The following is a 21,644-nucleotide window of genomic DNA, read 5'->3' on the forward strand; positions in this document are numbered from 1 at the left end:
TCTAAGACCTAGGTGTATTGCTTTTTTAAAGTAATAAAGCATCCATTATAAAAAAAAAACATAACAGTTCAACGAACAAGGCGGGAGACTACAGCCAGAGAAAATGATATCTAGCTTTCAACGGCAACCAAAAGAAACTTCCATCTTCATCTGATATAACGCAGAAGACAATTAGTGAGTAGCTAGGTCAGTAGGTGAACCTTCCTTTTCGAAGAGAAGGTGATATATCAACCACTTCCACGTGACCATGCCTCCAATGCTTCCTACATGGCTACATTGCTACTCAGATCGGATGCCCAAATTAAGGCGCAGACGGAAGAAGCAAAATGTCCTTCAGGCTTCTCCGGGCGCGTACCGCCGGGCAATGCCACTTCTTGCCGCTGCTCCTGCTGCATCTCGTCCCCGGCTTCCTGCTTCTGCTGTTCTTGCGACCGGCCTCGGCGTCTGCGCCGACGGTGGTCACGCACCTGCCAGGATACGATGGGCCTCTGCCCTTCAACCTCGAAACAGGGTAAGCGCGCAGGAGTGCAGCAGCCCACAGCTAAGCTTCGCTCGTCGCAAATGGCGGTGTGACTCACGAAGCCGTCATGCGATGCAGGTACGTGGGCGTGGAGGATGAGACTGGAACGGAGCTCTTCTACTACTTCGTCGAGTCGGAGAGGAGCCCCGGCACGGACCCTGTGATCCTGTGGCTGACGGGCGGGCCCCGCTGCTCCGTCATCATGGGCCTAGCCTTCGAGATCGGTTAGTCCTCTGCAGATATTTCCTGATACCTGATTCTCAAAAGAAATAATCTTGCTGCTGATATATACCCATGCGTCGTTGTCTTGGACCTAGGTCCTCTAAGGTTTGTGCGGGCACCGTATAGTGGTGGTTTGCCGGAGTTGGTCTATAACCCACATTCATGGACCAAGGTGAGACTGATGTGCTCATCCATGACGACCGAAACTATTCGTCGTGATCAAAGTTCCTTCTGGTTCAGTTTTGTGGTTTACTGACGACGATTCTCAGATGGCAAACATCCTCTTGTTGGACTCTCCAGTTGGCTCAGGTTTCTCGTATGCGCGTGATCCCAAGGGCTACGATGTCGGAGACTACTCATCTTCTCTACATGTCCAAAGATTTTTGAATAAGGTGACGAGAAGTCGAGAAGCATTGCTCATGTTCCTACCGTTTGAATGGAGAACACTGTGCGTTGATTTCTGGCCGATGTGTGGATGGTTATGCAGTGGTTCACGGATCATCCGCACTACCTTTCGAATCCTTTCTACCTTGCTGGAGATTCATATGCTGGAAAGGTGATTCCACTTATTGCACAAGACATTTCGGAAGGTATTAATTATCTCTTTGCAACACTATACATGTATCTATGCACATTTCAGAAAGTAGTATGACATGTTCTAAGGAAACTTGGAAAAAAATCTCTTGGCGAAGTTCAGATTGCAAGCAGAAACCCTTTAAATACCCTCCTCAACTGACATTTCAAACTCTTCAGACAAATTCAGTTTGTTTTTACAGAAAGTAAACTATTAGGTCAGATATGCAAACAGTTCAGGAGAAATCACTTTAGAAGTTGCTATCTCAAATTTTGACTAAAGTTTTAGACTATTTTTGCGAGTAATCTGAAACATTTAGGAGTTAGGGGCGCTATTTTAAATGGGTTTGCACATCAGAGTTGTAATATGAACTTCAGCAAGAGTAGAGGGCGGTAATTTGGACTTTTCTCTTGATTTCACTTTGCTCCAGGAATTGAAATGGGGCAGCAGCCTATCATCAATCTCAAGGCAAGTTATTCTCTAGCTTTCAAACATTAAATACTTGCAACAGCAAAAGGATGGCAAACGGTGTTTGTGATCATGTATTTTACTCTTTTCCTGTTACTTCCATTTATCTCCAGGGATATATGGTCGGCAACCCTATAACAGACCCGAAGTTTGATGACAATTTCAGAATTCCAAGTGCTCATGGCTTCGGTATAATATCTGATCAAATATATGAGGTAATTCCACATTCACAAGCTTTGAAAATAGAGGTGATATTTTGTAGTATGTGTGGATGTAAGAAAATATAGCATGTTTCATGTCCCAAAGACTGCAAGGGAGAGTTGCAAAGGAGACTATATAAACCCGTCGAACAAAATGTGTGCTGAGGTTCTGCATACTATCAACAATGTAAGATTCATGTACTTCTTTATTGTTCCAAATGTCTGGTATTGCCAACATTTGCTAATTTACTTTTTTTCTACCGCAGCTCATTTCTGAAATTTCAATTGAGCACATCTTGTATGACAAATGTGACGTTGTCGCGCCAAATTCCGTAGATGATAATTCAAGAAGAAAGTTTTTGTTGGAAGGTTCTATCCAGATAAGCAAGCCACCTAGTCGACCTCCAGTAGATTGTTTTGTTAGTCTCTCTTTACCCCTCATCCCTTGATTGTTACTTTTATAGATAAATTCTGCTGAATGTGACAAATATCATATGACGCTATTTTCATAGAAAAAACTTATCTGGATTTTCTTTCTATACTGCAGACATATGGTTACTACCTAGCTTACTTTTGGATGAACAACAACTTGACTAAAAATGCTCTTGGGATTAAGGAGGTAAATACAATGTGTTCTACATGAAGTTTATGTATTCATGAAGTATGAATCTAAAAGTAGCATTAGCTTCTTTAGATCTAAAATCAGCCTTAGTATGGTCAAATATTGTTGTTGAGAAGTAGTAAAATCTGAAGAGCACAATCAACTTTTGAACACTGAACTTTGCCTCATATCTACTTTTTGGTCCGACGTTTTCAAAGACAGACAGTTCACTTTCGGAGCCTCCACTGACTTCCAAGTGATTTGGGATGATGCGTTGTCCAATGAAACTTGTTTTACTTACATAGTTAATTGCCACATGGATATGAGGTATAGTTTTGCTAATAGTGGGATATGAGGGGGCAGCCCGTGTGAAAAGGCAAGAAGATGGGTAGTTGATCATGTTGGTCCAAGGCACTTTATTTCCACATTTTGTGAGTGTACAAAAGGGCTACTTCCCAAGTTTTGTTCATTTTAGATGCTTTTGAAGTTTTAGGACCAAAATTTACTCTGGGAATTTGCCGAGCGTTCAAAAGCTAGCGGATCTTTCTACGCAGCTGAGTTGAAACTGATAGATCCGTCGGATCGACTAGACTAGATGCAATCCGGTAGATGCTATTTTTGTATGTATACTGCGAGATCGAGAGGGAGTGAGAGACAAACCTTCTCCCTTCGAGGAGGAGCTCGAGCCGTTGTCCATGGCGACGGCGCGAGTGGCGTGAGCGTGCGGTGGCGGCGGTGGCAGAGCTTCCCGTGAGCACTGCGCTAACCCTAGATCGGTAGGGAATATCGGTGGGGTGACTGGCGGCACGACGAACCTCGTACCGTGTGCCCCGGCCCCCACCTCTTTATATAGCGCAGGTCACAGGGGCCCACCAACCATAAGAGGGTTGGACGCCCCCGATCAGGGCGCGAACGAGGTCAAGGACTCGTTACCGATCCGTTGGGATCGGTGACGTGGAGATCATCCTAACATTCTCCCCCTTGATCTCAACTTTTCTTTTAACTTTATACTTTCACTTTATTCGTTTCATTTTGGATCAGTCCATAGGGCATGTTTCATCGTCACAGCTCTATTGCCGATAGAATCAGACAGACCACAATACACTTCTCTGTTTTGAAACAAATTCTTTTACTTTTGGGCCTCTTATGATCCAGGATAGGTAAGACTTTCCCTTAAACCCATGCCGGCTACGTGCTCCTTGAACACGCTGGGTGGTAAGCATTTCGTTAGCGGATCCGCAAGCATATCTTTTGTCCTTATATGCTCGAGACTTATAGTTTGATCCTGGACCTTGTGTTTCACAACATAATACTTAACCTCAATCGGTTTCGTAGCATTACTCGACTTGTTGTTGTGAGCATAAAATACTGCAGGCTCATTGTCGCAGTACATCTTTAGTGGTTTGTCAATACAATCTACCACTTTCAAGTCGGGTATAAATTTCTTTAACCATAATGCCTGCCCCGTGGCTTCATAACATGCTATAAATTCTGCATACATCGTGGATGATGCAACTATGGTCTGTTTGGAGTTTCTCCACGAAATAGCTCCCCCTGCGAGGGTAAATACATATCCAGATGTGGATTTTCTATCATCTTTATCCCCCGCAAAATCTGCGTCTGAATACCCTCTTATTTCTAGGGAATCAGATCTTCTGTATGTTAGCATGTAACTCTTTGTGCCTTTCACATAACGCAATGCCTTCTTTACCATTTTCCTTTCAAAACCTGGATTTTCTTGATATCTACCGAGTACTCCGGTGATAAATGCTAAGTCAGGGCGAGTGCACACTTGTGCATACTGTAGGCTTCCAATAGCCGAAGCATATGGAACCGCTTTCATTTGATCGAGCTCGTATTGATTTTGGGGACTTTGATGCTTCCCAAAACTGTCGCCCTTGACTATAGGGGCAGGTGTGGCACTTGCACTTATGCATATTATACTTACTTAGAATCTTTTCTAAATAAGCCTTTTGCGATAGTCCTAATACTCCATTGTTCCAATCTCGGTGAATTTCTATGCCCAAAACATATGACGCTTCACCAAGATCTTTCATATCAAAATTTGAGGACAAGAACTTCTTTGTCTCTTGCAGTAGACTAACATCACTGCTGGCAAGCAGAATATCATCCACATACAAGATTAGGAAAATATATTTCCCACTTTTAAAATTTGCATAAACGCAATTGTCCTCAATATTTTCTTTAAATCCAAATCTCTTAATTGGTTCATTAAACTTTAGATACCACTGTCTGGAGGCTTGCTTCAATCCATAAATGGATTTCTTTAGGCGACATCCCATTTCTTCCTTGCCTTCCATGATAAAACCCTTAGGTTGTTTCATGTAGACATTTTTTTCTAAATCCCCGTTTAGAAATGCCGTCTTTACATCCATTTGATGCAACTCTAAATCAAAATGTGCAACTAGTGTCATTATGATTCTGAAGGAATCCTTACATGAGACCGGAGAAAAAGTCTCATTGTAATCTATCCCTTCTCTTTGTGTAAATCCTTTTGCCACGAGTCGTGCTTTATACTTTTCGACATTCCCATTGGAGTCATATTTTATTTTGTAGACCCATTTGCAGCCCACTGTTTTGGCTCCTTTAGGAATATTCTCTAAGTCCCAAACATTGTTGGTACTCATCGATCTCATTTCGTCTTCCATGGCCTCCACCCACTTTGATGAATCTGGGCTTCTCATGGCTTCTTCATATGAAGTGGGATCACCTTCCATATGAACTCTTTCTGTGTTGTAAACTTTGTAATCAGTCGAAATGGCTGATTTTCTAGCTCTTGTAGACCTTCTAGGGGCCACATTCTCTTGAGCATTCTGTTCCTCAACTTGTGGCTCAGCTTCTGGAGGTGGCTGATACGTCCAATTTGCATCACTATTTTATATCATAATTTGCTGTTATTCATTGATATATTTCATATTTGGACACAATACTTATGTTATTTCATCTATTTTGCATGTTTCATCATTATTGGAGGATCGAACGCCGGAGCCGGGATTACTGCTGGAAAAAGCACCGTCGAACGCAATATTTCGGAAGATCAAGCTGTGGAAGGAAATTATACCAAAAATCCTATTTTTCAAGATGACGAAGGAAGCCGAGAAGGAGGGGCCGGGGAGGAGCCGGGGTGGGCCCACACCCTAGGGCGGCGCGGCCCGAGCCCCGGCCGCGCCGCCATGTGGTGTGAGGGGCCCACGACCCCTTTCGCCTCCTTTTCTTCGCGAAACCCTTCGTCCCGAAGACCTAAGCCACGAGGGGTACCTCACGAAGAGTTACGGCCGCCTCGCGGGGCGGAGAACACCGAGAGAGAAAGAGCTCTCCGGCGGACAGGAATCCGCCGGGAAATTCCCTCCGGAGGGGAAATCGACGCCATCGTCACCGTCATCGAGCTGGACATCATCTCCATCACCATCATCATCATCTCCACCATCATCACCGCCATCTCCTCCGCAGCACCTCGTCGCCGCCGTGGCAATTTGGGTTTGATCTTGATTGTTTGATAGGGAAACTCTCCCGGTATCGATCTATACTTGTTGTTGATGCTATTGAGTGAAACCATTGAACCAAGTTTATGTTCAGATTGTTATTCATCATCATATCACCTCTGATCATGTTCCATATGATGTCTCGTGAGTAGTTCGTTTAGTTCTTGAGGACATGGGTGAAGTCTAAATGTTAGTAGTGAACTATGGGTGAGTAATATTCAATGGTGTGATATTTAAGTTGTGGTGTTATTCTTCTAGTGGTGTCATGTGAACGTCGACTACATGACACTTCACCATTTATGGGCCTAGGGGAATGCATCTTGTATTCGTTTGCTAATTGCGGGGTTGCCGGAGTGACAGAAACCTAAACCCCCGTTGGTATATCGATGCGGGGAGGGATCGCGGGATCTCGAGTTTAAGGCTGTGGTTAGATTTATTCTTAATTACTTTCTTGTAGTTGCGGATGCTTGCAAGGGGTATAATCACAAGTATGTATTTAGTCCTAGGAAGGGCGGTACATTAGCATAGGTTCACCCACACAACACTTATCATAACAATGAAGATTATTTAGCCGTATGTAGCGAAAGCACTAGACTAAAATCCCGTGTGTCCTCGAGAACGTTTGGTCATTATAAGTAAACAAACCGGCTTGTCCTTTGTGCTAAAAAGGATTGGGCCACTCGCTGCAATTGTTACTCTCGCACTTTACATACTCGTACTTTATTCAACTGTTACATCAAAACCCCCGAATACTTGTACGTGAGCATTTACGGTGAATCCTTCATCGAAAGCTGCTTGTCAACACCTTCTGCTCCTTGTTAGGATCGACATTCTTACTTATCGAAGATACTACGATACACCCCTATACTTGTGGGTCATCAAGACTATTTTACGGCGCCGTTGCCGGGAGTGAAGCGCTATTGGTAAGTGGAATTGGTAAGGAAAACCTTTCTTGTTTGTGCTGATTTTATTTACTGCTCTTGCTATAAATCATTATGGAGAGATCTTCTCTTCAATTTCTATTTGGGAAATCTACTACTACTGCAACGGTAGTGGATGAGGCGCCAGGTGAGGAAGTAATACCATATAAAATACCTACGAAAATTATTGAACATGTTATGGATAACCGCTATGAAGGGGATGGAAGCTGTCCATCCCGGTGATCATTTACTGTTTTTGCATGAATTATGCGGGTTATTCAAATGTGCAGGTATTGCTATGGATGAAGTGAGGAAGAAATTATTCTCTTTATCGCTGTCCGGTAAGGCGGCGCATTGGTATAAATTCCTGGATAATGGGGATTCTCTTGAATGGAATGATATTGTGCCCCGGTTTTATTCTAAGTTCTATCCTCCAAGTGAAATTCATAAGGATCGGAACCGCATATATAATTTCTGGCCTCATGATGGAGAGAGTATTGCCCAAGCTTGGGGGAGATTGAAGTCTTTAATGCTCAAATGCCCCATTCATGAGCTTCCTGGTAATGTTATTATTGATAATTTCTATGCAAGACTTTCTTTTCAAGACAAGACCTTGCTTGGATACTTCTTGTTCGGATCATTTACACGCAACAAAGAAGAGTTTAAAAGGGACCTTCTTGATCGAATCCAAGAAAATACTGAAGGTTGGGAGAACGACAAGGATAGAGAATCGGGTATAATTTATGATTATAAATGCATTGAAGCTTTTATGGATACTTGATTTATTTCGTAATATGAGTGCTACATATGGTCTTGATTCCCAAGTTGCTGTAAATCTTTATAAAGCTTTTGCCTCTCATTATGAATTGCCTAAGAAGAATTTTGATAAGTATCATGAACCATACAAAGATAAAATTGATTCATCTATTAATAAGTGTGTTGTAATTGAAGCTAGCTGATCGTGTCATTCCCGAAGCTTATATTGAAAAAACTCCTTTCCCTGCTAAAATGAAAGAGTACTCTGTTATAAATAGTGCGGTTCATAAAAGTGAAAAGAAACCTAGAGAACACTGAAGAACAAATAAAAATTGAACCTCTTTGTTGCAATAGTTAAAGATCTTGTGATCTGAAAATGTTGAGGATGGTCATATTATTTTCTGTGAAGATGCTTCTAATATTGTTTCACATCCTAATAAACCCAAGCAAGCTAGTGTTCCTATGCTATCTGTTAAAATTGGTGATCATTGCTATTATGGATTATGTGATATTGGTGCAAGTGTTAGTGCTATTCCGTATGAGCTTTACACGGAGATTATGCACGAAATTGATTCTTGTGAACTTGAAGATATTGATGTGGTTATTCAGCTGGCTAATAGAGAAACTATTTCACCAATTGGTATTGTCCGAGATGTGGAAGTTTTATGCGGTAAGATTAAATATCCTGCGACTTTTTGGTACTAGGTTCTGCTGCTAGTGATTATTGTCCTATTATTTTTGGTAGACCTTTTCTAAATACTTGTGGAGCTATTATAGATTGCAAGAAAGAGAAAATTTTGACTAAATTTGCTGGTGAATCTTATGAGTTTAACTTCTCTAAATTTACTAAAACTCCTTATAAAGCTGATTTGCCTAGTAATGATTTTAAAATGGAGCGAGTGTGCATCTATTGTTCTTGTTCCTAACAATCCTTTGCGGCAACATTTGGAGGATAGCGAGAGTGAAATTTTTAGGAAAGAAAGAGATGAACTTGAGGAAATCTTTCTTCGCCAACCTATTCTCAAGCACGATTTACCGGTGGAAGATTTGGGTACAACACCGCCACCTAAGGAAGATCCTGTTTTTGATTTAAAGCCTTTACCCGATAATCTTAAATATGCTCATATTGATGATAAGAAAATATATCCTGTTATTATTAGTTCTAAGCTTACGAGTTTGAAGAAGAAAGATTATTGCAAATATTGAAGAAACACCGAGGAGCTATTGGCTACACTCTTGATGATTTGAAGGGGATTTCTCCATCTATTTGCCAACATGCTATTAATATGGAAGATGATGCAAAGCCTGTTGTTGAACCTCGGCGTCGTCTAATTCCGAAGATGAAGGAAGTGGTAAGGAATGAGGTATTACGACTTCTTGAAGCTGGTATTATATATCCTATTGCTGATAGTAGATGGGTTAGTCCTGTACATTGCGTTCCCAAGAAAGGAGGTATGATTGTTGTGCCTAATGATAATGATGAGCTCATTCCTCAAAGAGTGGTTGTAGGGTATAGAATGTGCATTGATTTTCGAAAAGTTAATAAAGTTACTAAGAAAGATCATTACCCTTTACCATTTATTGATCAAATGCTAGAAAGATTGTCTAAAAATACTCATTTTTGCTTTCTTGATGGTTATTACGGATTTTCACAAATTGCTTGTTAAAGCTAAAGATCAAGAGAAAACCACCTTTACTTGTCCCTATGGAACTTATGCTTATAGACGTATGCCTTTTGGTTTATGTAATGCTCCTGCTACTTTTCAAAGATGCATGTCTGCTATTTTTCATGGTTTTTGTGAAAGTATTGTAGAGGTATTCATGGATGATTTTTCTGTTTATGGGAATTCTTTTGATAGTTGCTTGCGAAACCTTGATAAAGTTTTGCGAGAGATGTGAAGAAACTAACCTTGTTCTTAATTGGGAGAAATGCCACTTTATGGTTAATGAAGGAATTGTATTGGGACATAAAATTTCGAGAGAGGTATTGAAGTTGATAGAGCTAAAGTTGAAGCTATTGAGAAGATGCCCTATCCAAGGGATGTTAAAGGTATTCGTAGTGTTCTTGGTCATGCTTGGGTTTTATAGGAGGTTTATTAAAGATTTCTCCAAGATTTCAAAGCCTCTTACTAATCTTCTTCAAAAAGATGTACCATTTGTTTTTGATGATGATTGTAAGGAAGCTTTTGAAACTCTTAAGAAAGCCTTAACAAGCTGCTCCTATAGTTGAACCTCCGATTGGAATTTACCATTTGAAATTATGTGTGATGCTAGTGATTTTCTTGTAGGCGCTTGTTCTTGGACAGCGAGTAGATAAAAAACTGAATGTTATTCATTATGCTAGTAAAACTCTTGATGCTGCTCAAAGAAATTATGCTACAAGCTGAAAAGGAATTGTTGGTCTGTAGTCTTTGCTTGTGATAAATTTAGATCTTATATTGTTGATTCAAAAGTTACAATTCATACTGATCATGCTTGCAATTAGATACCTTATGACAAAGAAAGATGCTAAGCCGAGGCTTATTAGATGGGTACTTCTTTTGCAAGAATTTGATTTACATATTGTAGATAGGAAAGGTGCTTGATAATCCTGTTGCTTGATAATTTGTCTAGATTGGAAAATATTGCTTATGATCCTGTTCTCGTTAATGATAGTTTTCCAAATGAACAATTGGCTGTAATAAAGGTGAGCTCGCGAGACAGGTCCTTGGTATGCTTGATTATGCTAACTTTATTGTTTCCAAGTACTTGCCTCCAACCTTTTCAGCTCGGCAGAGGAGGAAATTCTTTTATGACTTGAGGCATTATTTCGGGATGACCCACACTTATATAAAGAAGGAGTGGATGGTATTATGCGAAGGTGTGTTCCCGAATATGAACAACAAGAGATATTGAGTAAATGTCATGGCGGTGCTTATGGAGGACATCATGCCGGAGATAGAACCGCGCAAAAGGTTCTACAATCAGGTTTTTATTGGCCAACTCTCTTCAAAGATGCAAGGAAGTTTATTTTATCTTGTGATGAATGTCAAAGGGTTGGTAATATCTCCGGACGCAATGAAATGCCTATGAATTATACTCTTGTTATTGAACCGTTTGATTGTTGGGGATTTGACTTCATGGGACCATTTCCCTCTTCAAAAGGTAACACTCATATACTTGTTGCTTGTTGATTATGTTACTAAATGGGTGGAAGCCATACCTACAAAAAGTGCTGATGGTGAGACCTCTTTAAAAATGCTTTTAGATATTATTTTTCCTAGATTTGGAGTACCTAGATATATTATGACTGATGGAGGTTCTCATTTTATTCATGGAGGTTTTAGAAAAACTCTTGCTAAGTATGGTATTAATCATAGAATTGCTTATGCTTATCACCCTCAAAGTAGTGGCCAAGTAGAACTATCAAATAGGGAAATTAAATCTATTTTGGGAAAGGCTGTTAATAAATCTAGAAAGAATTGGGCTAGTAAATTGAAAGACGCACTATGGGCTTATAGAACTGCTTATAAAAACCCCATGGGAATGTCACCTTATAAAATGGTTTATGGAAAAGCTTGTCATTTACCTTTAGAACTAGAACACAAAGCTTATCGAGTACGTTAGAGAATTAAATAAAGATCCTAAACTTGCTGGTGATAAGAGGTTGCTACAATTAAGTTCTCTTGATGAATGGAGAAGTGAAGCTTATGAAAATGCTAAACTCTTTAAAGAAAAAGTTAAAAAATGGCATGATAGAAGGATCATCAAAAGAGAGTTTAATGTTGGGGATAAAGTCCTATTGTATCGGTCTCGTCTCAGATTCTTTGCGGGAAATTACTCTCGAAATGGGAAGGACCATATGTTGTCGAGGAGGTGTATCGTTCAGGAGCAATCAAGATTAGCTCTCTCCAAGGCAATGCTACGCAAGTGGTGAATGGACAAAGACTCAAGCATTATATCTCGGGTGATTCTTATAATGTTGATGTTGATATTATTCGAGTGGAAACACCGGAAGCTTTCATCAAGGGACAAATTGACAATCCGCCAGAACTCAACTTTGAATAGGTAACAGTACTGGTAATGAAAAGTTCGCGATTTACTTTCCGAACATTATTTTCGCTGTTTTTGGAAAATATGAGAAATTACGAGTTCGAAACGGAGTGGAAAAGACGCACGAGGGGGCGCCACCATAGGCCGGCGCGGCCTAGCCAGGGCCCGCGCCGACCTATGGTTTGGCCGCCCCGTCGCCCCTTTCCGACTCTGGTTCGATCTGGTACTTTCCTTTTGTCGAGAAAATTTTTGCTATATAATCCCCCGGACCCCCGGAGGTCCGTATATCGTGTTCTCGACGTGTTTTGTTTCGAGTTGTTTCGCCGGGATTTGCTTCGGATCTAGAGCCACCATGTCTTCGTCGGAAGCTCCGAAGGACAACTCCGGCAAGGATGTTGGCAACTTGTACATGGAGGAGCTGAAGATGCACCCCAAGGAGTTGCTTGCTCGTTGAAGGAGAAGCTGCAGGTCAAGGATGTCCGGGGTCCTAAAGGAGAAGGAAGCCTGGAAGACGGGATGGAGAAGCTAGAACAAGAGGTTTTCAAGTACAAGAAGATGGCTGAGCGTGAGGTGGATATCTTCCACAGGATTGTGTCCGAACTCATTGCTTGAACATGAGAAGGAAGCTGGAAAGCTTTGGAGCGACATCCTCTCACTTCACGACACCACCAACAAGCTCCAAGCACAACTCTATGACGTTCGGAATCAAAGCGTGAGTATGAAAATAGATTTAAATACATAAGCCGTCTTGCCGGTTTCGGGATTCCGAGACCAAGATGTCGTTTCTTGATGGAGAGCCTTTTCCTTGGAAGTCGATGACGGGAATTCATCACCACCATCACCAAAGGAGTAATCCATCATCGGTATTGGCATCCCCTTGGTTTGTTCCAAGCTTGGGGGAGTGCCGCGGTATCACATTATCATTACCTTTTACTTTTTACTATCAAGTAGTGTCATATCATGAGTAGGGAAGTTATCGTATGAGATGGGTTGCGGTGTGGAGTATCTCTCCTTTAGTTTGTCTATGTATCCCTTGGTGTGAGTTATCGTTATGGAATATTAATGAGAAGTCTTATCATTTACATATTGCACACCTTATTTTAGTTTGCAATTTCTACTATATGATTGATCTTGATTTTAGTATTGGTACCACTTTGGGAGTATTGAGTTAATCTATTTGGTTTTGGCAAACTTAGCAATGGTCAATAGCAACAACACTTTGAGTTTTAGATGAATAGAGGAAGTACATGTAGAAGATATTATTATCTTTCTTATCAGTTTTTAGCTTAGTATTCTAAAGTTAAAACTATTTGTGCTTACAAGGAAGATACATGATTGTTTCTATCATATGTATATTTGTTTGTTTCCCTCGACTCTTATGCTTGCTAATTAACCTTGCTAGCCAAAGACCTGTACTGAGAGGGAATACTTCTCGTACATCAAAACCTGAACCCAAACCTATGCCATTTGTGTCCACCATACCTACCTACTTGCATGGTATTGTTTGCCATTCCAAGTAAATACTTCATGTGCTACCTTTAAACAATTCAAAACTTATTACTTCTTATTTGTGTCAATGTTTTATAGCTCATGAGGAAGTATGTGGTGTTTTATCTTTCGGTCTTGTTAGGCAGCCTCCACTAAAGGACTAGTGGTTTCATCCACTTATCCTATAATTTTGCAATAAGAGGCGGCAACGGGGTTCCCAGCCCCAATTAATTAACTTTCATTAATAATTCTCTTCACATGTTTTGCCCTGATTCATCGGTAAGCAACTTAATTTTGCAATAGACACTCCTCCATGGTATGAGATTGTTGGAAGGCACCCGAGGATTCGGTTAGCCATGGCTTGTGTAAGCAAAGGTTGGGAGGAGTGTCAACCCTTAAATAAACTAAAATACATGTGTAAACAAAAGAGAAGAGGGATGATCTACCTTGCTTGGTAGAGATAACGTCCTTCATGGGAGCCGCTCTTTGGAGGTTTGTTTGGCAAGGGGTTAGAGTACCCGCTACCAGTCGTTGACAACAACAAACACCTCTCAAAACTTTACTTTTACTCTCTTTATATGATTTCAAAACTGAAAAAGCTCTAGCACATGATTTAATCTCTGCTTCCCTCTGCGAAGGGCCTGTCTTCTACTTTATGTTGAGTCAGTAAACCTATTTCTCTCCATCTCAAGCAAGCATTTGAGTAGTTGTGATCAAACCATTATATTGTGATTTGCTACATCATGTCTTTTATTCTTCCTTGTTTAGTACAAGTTTTATACTGAATGAATATAGCTTTGCAAGTTATCAATGATTATGAAGAGACCATTATGATTGAGTATGCAAGTTGTGCATTATAAACTTTAAACATGAGAGCGCTGCTCAAGAAGATAAATATAATTTGTTAAATGTTCTCTGACCAAGAACAAAGTTTGCCATCACCAACTATGATTCCTTATGCACCTTTATTTGTGACTACCTTATACTTGTTTCAAGATTGAGTTATATGAGGAAGTCGTTTACTATAATGTCTTGTGTGAATGAATATGATGCTTCTTGTCCGTATTTTATTTATCGACTCTTCACTCCATAAACATGTGGACCTGTTTACGAGTTCGGTTTCGCTTGGGGACAAGCGAAGTCTAAGCTTGGGGGAGTTGATACGTCCAATTTGCATCACTATTTTATATCATAATTTGCTGTTATTCATTGATATATTTCATATTTGGACACAATACTTATGTTATTTCATCTATTTTGCATGTTTCATCATTATTGGAGGATCGAACGCCGGAGCCGGGATTCTGTCTGGAAAAAGCACCGTCGAACGCAATATTTCGGAAGATCAAGCTGTGGAAGGAAATTATACCAAAAATCCTATTTTTCAAGATGACGAAGGAAGCCGGAAGGAGGGGCCGGGAGGAGCCGGGGTGGGCCCACACCCTAGGGCGGCGCGGCCCAGGCCCTGGCCGCGCCGCCATGTGGTGTGAGGGGCCCACGACCCCTTTCGCCTCCTTTTCTTCGCGAAACCCTTCGTCCCGAAGACCTAAGCCACAGAGGGTACCTCACGAAGAGTTACAGCCGCCTCTGCGGGGCGGAGAACACCAGAGAGAAAAGAGCTCTCCGGCGGACAGGAATCCGCCGGGGAAATTCCCTCCCGGAGGGGGAAATCGACGCCATCGTCACCGTCATCGAGCTGGACATCATCTCCATCACCATCATCATCATCTCCACCATCATCACCGCCATCTCCTCCGCAGCACCTCGTCGCCGCCGTGGCAATTTGGGTTTGATCTTGATTGTTTGATAGGGGAAACTCTCCCGGTATCGATCTATACTTGTTGTTGATGCTATTGAGTGAAACCATTGAACCAAGTTTATGTTCAGATTGTTATTCATCATCATATCACCTCTGATCATGTTCCATATGATGTCTCGTGAGTAGTTCGTTTAGTTCTTGAGGACATGGGTGAAGTCTAAATGTTAGTAGTGAACTATGGGTGAGTAATATTCAATGGTGTGATATTTAAGTTGTGGTGTTATTCTTCTAGTGGTGTCATGTGAACGTCGACTACATGACACTTCACCATTTATGGGCCTAGGGGAATGCATCTTGTATTCGTTTGCTAATTGCGGGGTTGCCGGAGTGACGAAACCTAAACCCCCGTTGGTATATCGATGCGGGAGGGATCGCGGGATCTCGAGTTTAAGGCTGTGGTTAGATTTATTCTTAATTACTTTCTTGTAGTTGCGGATGCTTGCAAGGGGTATAATCACAAGTATGTATTTAGTCCTAGGAAGGGCGGTACATTAGCATAGGTTCACCCACACAACACTTATCATAACAATGAAGATTATTTAGCCGTATGTAGCGAAAGCACTAGACTAAAATCCCGTGTGTCCTCGAGAACGTTTGGTCATTATAAGTAAACAAACCGGCTTGTCCTTTGTGCTAAAAAGGATTGGGCCACTCGCTGCAATTGTTACTCTCGCACTTTACATACTCGTACTTTATTCAACTGTTACATCAAAACCCCCGAATACTTGTCCGTGAGCATTTACCAGTGAATCCTTCATCGAAACTGATTGTCAACACCTTCTGCTCCTCGTTGGGATCGACATTCTTACTTATCGAAGATACTACGATACACCCCCTATACTTGTGGGTCATCAGTGGCTGTTGTTGCTCCCTTTCATGCTCAACAAATGGTTCATTCGGCTCCTGACGGACAGGTTCCGAATTTTCACTCATCGTTGTCATGGGTGGATTCACAACAGGCGTTTGCACCACAGTCGCAGGGATCGTCGGTACAGGTGCACATGGTAGCGCAAAAAATGGCTCCTGAGTCATCGGATTAGGTGCATGCACCCTCTTCTCCTCAAGATCAATTTTCCGAGCTACCATGCTCCCCTCATCATTTCGTCTTCTAAGAAGACAAGCATGTCTCGTTTCCACAAACTTTGTGTATTTCTCCGGACGAGTAGAAACGATAACCTTTTGACTTTTCGGGATAGCCAATAAAATGGCAGTCGACTCGTTTTGGTATCTAACTTTGCGATATTTGGATTGAATACTTTGGCCTCAGCGAGGCTCCCCCACACTTTCAGGTGGTTTAGAGAAGGCACTCTCCCCGTCCATAGCTCATACGGCGTTTTGGGCACCGATTTGCTTGGTACTCGTTTAGAATGTGAATAGCGGTTTTTAACGCCTCAATCCACAATCCCAATGGTAGGGTGGAATAGCTCATCATATCGCGCACCATATCCATGAGGGTACGGTTGCGCCTTTCAACTACCCCATTCTGCCGAGGTTCGCCCGACATCGAGTATCGGGCGACTATTCCGACTCTCCGTAGAAACCTTGCAAAAGGTCCAGGGACTTGGCCATATGGAGTATGTCGACCGTAGTACTCCCCTCCACGATCGGACTCGACTATCTTTATTCTTTTATCATGCTGATTTTCAACTTCAGCTTTGAATATTTTGAATTTATCCAACGCTTCTGTTCTTTCTTTTATTGGATAAATATAACCATATCGGGAGTAATCATCCGTGAATGTTATGAACGAATCATAGCCATCCACACTTTTCACCGGAAATGGTCCACATATGTCGGTGTGAATTATTTCTAGTGTTGCTGTGCTTCGATTTGCACCCTTTTTAATTTGCTTTATAAATTTTCCTTTAATGCAATCGATGCACTGTTCTATGTCTGAGAATTCTAATGGAGGAAGAATATCATTTTTAACGAGTCTTTCTATTCTCACCCTCGAAATATGGCCTAGGCGGCAGTGCCATAATTTTGATGATTCACCAGTTCTTTTTCTTTTCTTTCCTTCTTTTTCCGACGAGGGTATTTGTTCATTCACTTTACACACAGACAATACTTTTTCACGCAAGGACAATAAATAAAGCTCATCATGGAGTATAGCAATCCCAACATAAGAATTATTACACCATATGGCACATTTGCCATGTCCAAAATAACATTGATAACTGTCTTTATCTAAGCGCGATACACTTATTAAATTTCTATGTATGGAAGGAACAAATAAGACATCTCTAAAGAATTTGCAACATGAACAGTTGCACCTGAGTCAATCCACCAAGTAGATTTCGAAAACTGTGTATACAGGGATTCATTTACAAAGGAAACTAAATTGTTACCTTTCTTTGCCATTAATTCTTTCAGAAAAGCAGGGCAGTCTTTCTTGTAGTGCCCAGTCTTCTGACAGTGAAGACACTGGTCTTTATTCACTGGCAATGGCCTGTGCTGGAACTTCTGATGCTGTATTGGGGCTTTACCATATTGCTTTGAAGGAGAACCATTGTTGCTTGGTGTGAAGGGCCTTTTCTTATTGTCCTTCACATAATTGATGGTACCTCCATTCTGTGCCTTGAGTCTATCCTCCTCTTGCACACACATGGCAATGGTCTTTTCAATGTCCCATTTCGCAGGACTCATGTTGTAATTGATGACAAAGTTGTCAAACTGTTGTGGCAATGAAGCCATCACCAAGTGAACCGAAGTGCGAGCTTCGGCTCAGGTCGACATCCATGGGCTTCGACTTTGCGATCGAGGTTACTCATCCTGAGGATGTGCTCCCTGATGCCATGTGCACCTCCAGTATACTTTTCTGTCACCAGCTGCTTCAACAGCTGGGTTGCATATGTCTTTGAAGAACCAGTGAACTGGCTCTTTATCTTTTCTAGGTACTCCCCAGCGGAAGCACACTCTGTAATTGAGCCCACGATAGCGTTCTCAATTGTATTCTTTATAAATGCCATGCACTTTTTGTTGGCAGTCTGCCACTTTCTGTTCTCTAGGGTGTAGGACATCTCCACAGGAGCATGGTCCCTTTTCTTTTTAGCCCATGCATCATCAGTATCCTCGTCATCTCTGACGGGGTCGAGAGGCTTGATGGGCTGCGGTGTGTCAACCACCCGGTCCACCTCGGCACGTACGAAGGCGAAATCCACCTTCTTCCTCCATTCTGTGTAGTTATCCCCTCTAAGGGTGGGAATATCCTTGATGCAGCTCATCAAGTAGAACCCTCCTGAAAACCACAAAGAAGTGAGAACAGTACAATTGCAAATTATAATTCGACGTTGGTCCGAATTAAAACATGCAACTGTTAATGCAAATAAAACTATATCACCGTTGGGCAGAAATAGAGATAAATGCACATATCATTACAACAAAACATGGTCATGTCATTAATAACGTTGGTCAAAAAATAACAGAACCATAATTGTCACAATAACCACTTTTCATTTAACTTTGAATTTTAACTATCATGTTGCATTTAAAAAATGCTTCTTTTACTATTTGCAGCGGAAACTATGAATTTAAACTTTAAACTTTGAACTTTTCAGAGGCATTTCCTTTACTTTTTAATTTCTGAACAAATATTTCGTTGGTCCTATTTATTCAGAAAAAACTAACAAAATTTTGGCCAAAAATGACCCAAAACTGCCTAAAAATGCCTCTGTAATTAGTAAAACTGTGCAAAACTGTAAAAACATACTGTTACTGTCGCGGCCCACGCGGCCCGCACGCGGCGAGCGACGCGCAGCAACGCACCGCCCACGCGGCTGACGGACGCGGCGCCCACGCGGCCAGTAGACACGGCCCGCACGCGGCGAGGCCTGCTAACGCGACCTGGCCCGCGTCGCCAACACGGCCACCACGCGGCCTGCCAAACGCATCCTCCACGTGCCGACGTGGCTCTATCCTGGCCGTCCGATTCGATCGACGGCGGCCCTTCTCTTTCGGCTGGTATAAAGGGGAGACCGAACCGGTCAAACCCTAACCCTAGCCTCACTTTGCCCCCGACCCGCTCTCTGGCGGCTGGGAGACGACGGCGGCGGCCCGCGCGCGCGCCTGGCCACCTTGTCGCCGGCGGCGAGCGGAGCAGCCTGCCCCTCCTCCCACTGTCTCTGTGCCTCCGACGGCGGCGGCGGTGAGGCTTCTCCTCCCGCACGCCTGCCCCGCCTCGCTCCCCCTGGCAGTACTGTCCCGCGCGGCGCCGCTCGGCTCTAAAACCGGCGACGGCACGACGGCCACGTTGAGGCGAGCAGCAGCACCCCCCTGTGCCTCTTGCCGGTGGGTGCGTCCACCCGAGTGGTGGGCGCACCGCCGTCAAGGGATGCAGAGGTGGTGCTCTATCTTTGCCGGCGACGTGCCGCAGCACGGTAAGCCGGTGAGCTTTCGGCGAGCACAAGGCCCCGGCCGGTGAGGTTCTTTTCTTTGCTCCGTCTTGCATAAGCTAGAGGAGTAGCCCTTCTTCCCGATGCCTCGGCTTGCCGATGCGCATCGGGATCGAGAGGGGCGGCGCGGCCTTACGGCGGCACGAACTTTGCCGGCGAACCCGAGGGTTTCGACCGGTCGCTTTTCTTTTCTTTTGGGACGGGGTTGCTGTTCATACATTCTACCGAAAAAGATCTAGAACTAGCTGCTCTGATACCATTGATAGATCCGTCGGATCGACTAGACTAGATGCAATCCGGTAGATGCTATTTTTGTATGTATACTGCGAGATCCAAGAGAGATCGAGAGGGAGTGAGAGACAAACCTTCTCCCTTCGAGGAGGAGCTCGAGCCGTTGTCCATGGCGACGGCACGAGTGGCGTGACCGTGTGGTGGCGGCGGTGGCAGAGCTTCCCGTGAGCACTGCGCTAACCCTAGATCGGTAGGGAATATCGGTGGGGTGACTGGCGGCGCGACGAACCTCGTACCGTGTGCCCCGGCCCCCACCTCTTTATATAGCGCAGGTCACAGGGGCCCACCAACCATAAGAGGGTTGGACGCCCCCGATCAGGGCGCGAACGAGGTCAAGGACTCGTTACTGATCCGTTGGGATCGGTGACGTGGAGATCATCCTAACAGAAACCATGTAGGAACGCTCTGCCAGTTTTTCCCAATCCAAATCATTTGGAACAGTATTCATAAAAATGGATTTGGCAACAGGGAACAGTGGGAGAGTGGATACAATGCAGTGTAGGACTCCCCTACACATTCGAGATCCGGAGCAGCGTAGGGTATCATCTTAACCTCACCACGAGAGGTTATCGTGCACTTGTGTACAGGTAAAAGCAAGAATATGAGAGCAAGTTTTCGTCATCGTCAGTTTGGTTCAAAATCTTATCGATCCCACGTATCGTAACTGCAAACTTGTGTGAGCGTAGTGGAGACCATGATCTTGAAGCACCATTTCTTGGCACGCATGCATGGATAAGATCCTTGAACTTCTCCATCGTTGATGACTGGAGGGCATGGCATCTCAATGGGCAGGCTGCAGGGTTTAGTCTTACTGTCTCCTTTTTCTCGTACTTCAGAGATGGGAAAATAACTTTATGACACACAAAATTGTGTGTTGGGTTTTTCGCCTGTTCTTTTTTTCTTCTAACACTGGATGCATCATCTTCTCCGTTTCAGATTTACCATAAAATACGAGAACAATATGACATTTGCCACGGTGAAGGTGATATTGTTTTCATCTTGAAATCATGTCCCTGAATTCGGTAGGATAACTATAGCGTTATATGTGCTTCAATTTTCCGTTTGTGCAGGGTGCTGGTCATACTGCTCCAGAGTACCGGCCAGAAGAATGCTTTGCCATGGCACAAAGGTGGTTGGACAATGAGCCTCTCTGACGCCTTGATTTGACAACTTTATTTGTTTAATTGACTTTGGTCATTTTGTATGTGTGCTTCACTCCACGTGTAAAGATAAACTCAATAGCATTCTGTAAAATGAACTTTATTTTCCCTTCTAGAAATGTATTGTGTGGGAAACCAAAGCATCCATAAAGATCAGATATATCGGTATAACTGTGGATGTGCATTTGATATACAAATTGTAGCCTTGAACTGGCACGGGAGCTAGCGTGCATGCAAGAGCTGTTTATTTTCTTTGGACATGGTGCTTTTGCTCCTGGTGCTCCCTTTATTTAAAATGTGTTTTAAACATATTCAAAGTTGTCAAAAAAATTCAAAACAAAATATTGCGCATACATCTCCACATCATACGTCTTCACGAAGTCGTTTCAGGAAAAAGTGAATTTTTATGTGGCTAGTTCTAAAAAAGATAAAATCTAATGCTAAAATAAGGCTTTTTACTAGGAATTTCTTTATTTTTTTTGCACAGGCCACATTTTACTATGGAGCTGTAAGCGAGAAGATAGAATATGGAGATATGCTGCCTAAAAATTTTCTCCAAATATTTTAGTATTATTTTTAGGCAAAGGGAGCATATGCACCTGGGATCAAAAGTACATTTCCGGATCTCATATACTCTCCCTCTCTCTCTCCTGGTATGTGCTAATCATTCATTCTTTTTTTGATTCCCATCGTCTGACA

At 42.6% G+C, this 21,644-nt stretch overlaps 1 protein-coding gene across 2 annotated transcripts; it reads left to right on the forward strand.

Moving 5' to 3' along the window:
• The first annotated feature begins 303 nt into the window (after positions 1-303).
• On the forward strand, positions 304-21,254 carry LOC124704170 (serine carboxypeptidase-like 13). Of its 2 annotated transcripts, XM_047236406.1 has the most exons (14): positions 304-511; positions 599-744; positions 838-914; positions 1,012-1,134; positions 1,230-1,332; positions 1,747-1,784; positions 1,898-1,999; positions 2,091-2,171; positions 2,251-2,403; positions 2,532-2,603; positions 20,254-20,372; positions 20,472-20,585; positions 20,722-20,767; positions 20,856-21,254. In XM_047236406.1, exons 1-14 carry the CDS (start codon positions 327-329, stop codon positions 20,937-20,939), a joined length of 1,443 nt encoding a protein of 480 aa, XP_047092362.1. In that variant the 5' UTR covers positions 304-326; the 3' UTR covers positions 20,940-21,254. The 2 variants fall into 2 exon arrangements, with proteins under 2 accessions (XP_047092362.1, XP_047092363.1); XM_047236407.1 differs by lacking the exons at positions 20,254-20,372; positions 20,472-20,585.
• The last annotated feature ends 390 nt before the right edge of the window (positions 21,255-21,644 follow it).

This window comes from Lolium rigidum, chromosome 3 (assembly GCF_022539505.1).
Source record: "Lolium rigidum isolate FL_2022 chromosome 3, APGP_CSIRO_Lrig_0.1, whole genome shotgun sequence".
NCBI lineage: Eukaryota > Viridiplantae > Streptophyta > Magnoliopsida > Poales > Poaceae > Lolium > Lolium rigidum.

Coding starts and splice junctions, on each gene's coding strand:
- LOC124704170 (XM_047236406.1), top strand. CDS start 327: ATGTCCTTCAGGCTTCTCCGGGCGCGTACCGCCGGGCAATGCCACTTC. Junction 512..598: donor CCCTTCAACCTCGAAACAGG/GTAAGCGCGCAG, acceptor CATGCGATGCAG/GTACGTGGGCGTGGAGGATG. Junction 20,586..20,721: donor CTCAATGGGCAGGCTGCAGG/GTTTAGTCTTAC, acceptor TCTCCGTTTCAG/ATTTACCATAAAATACGAGA.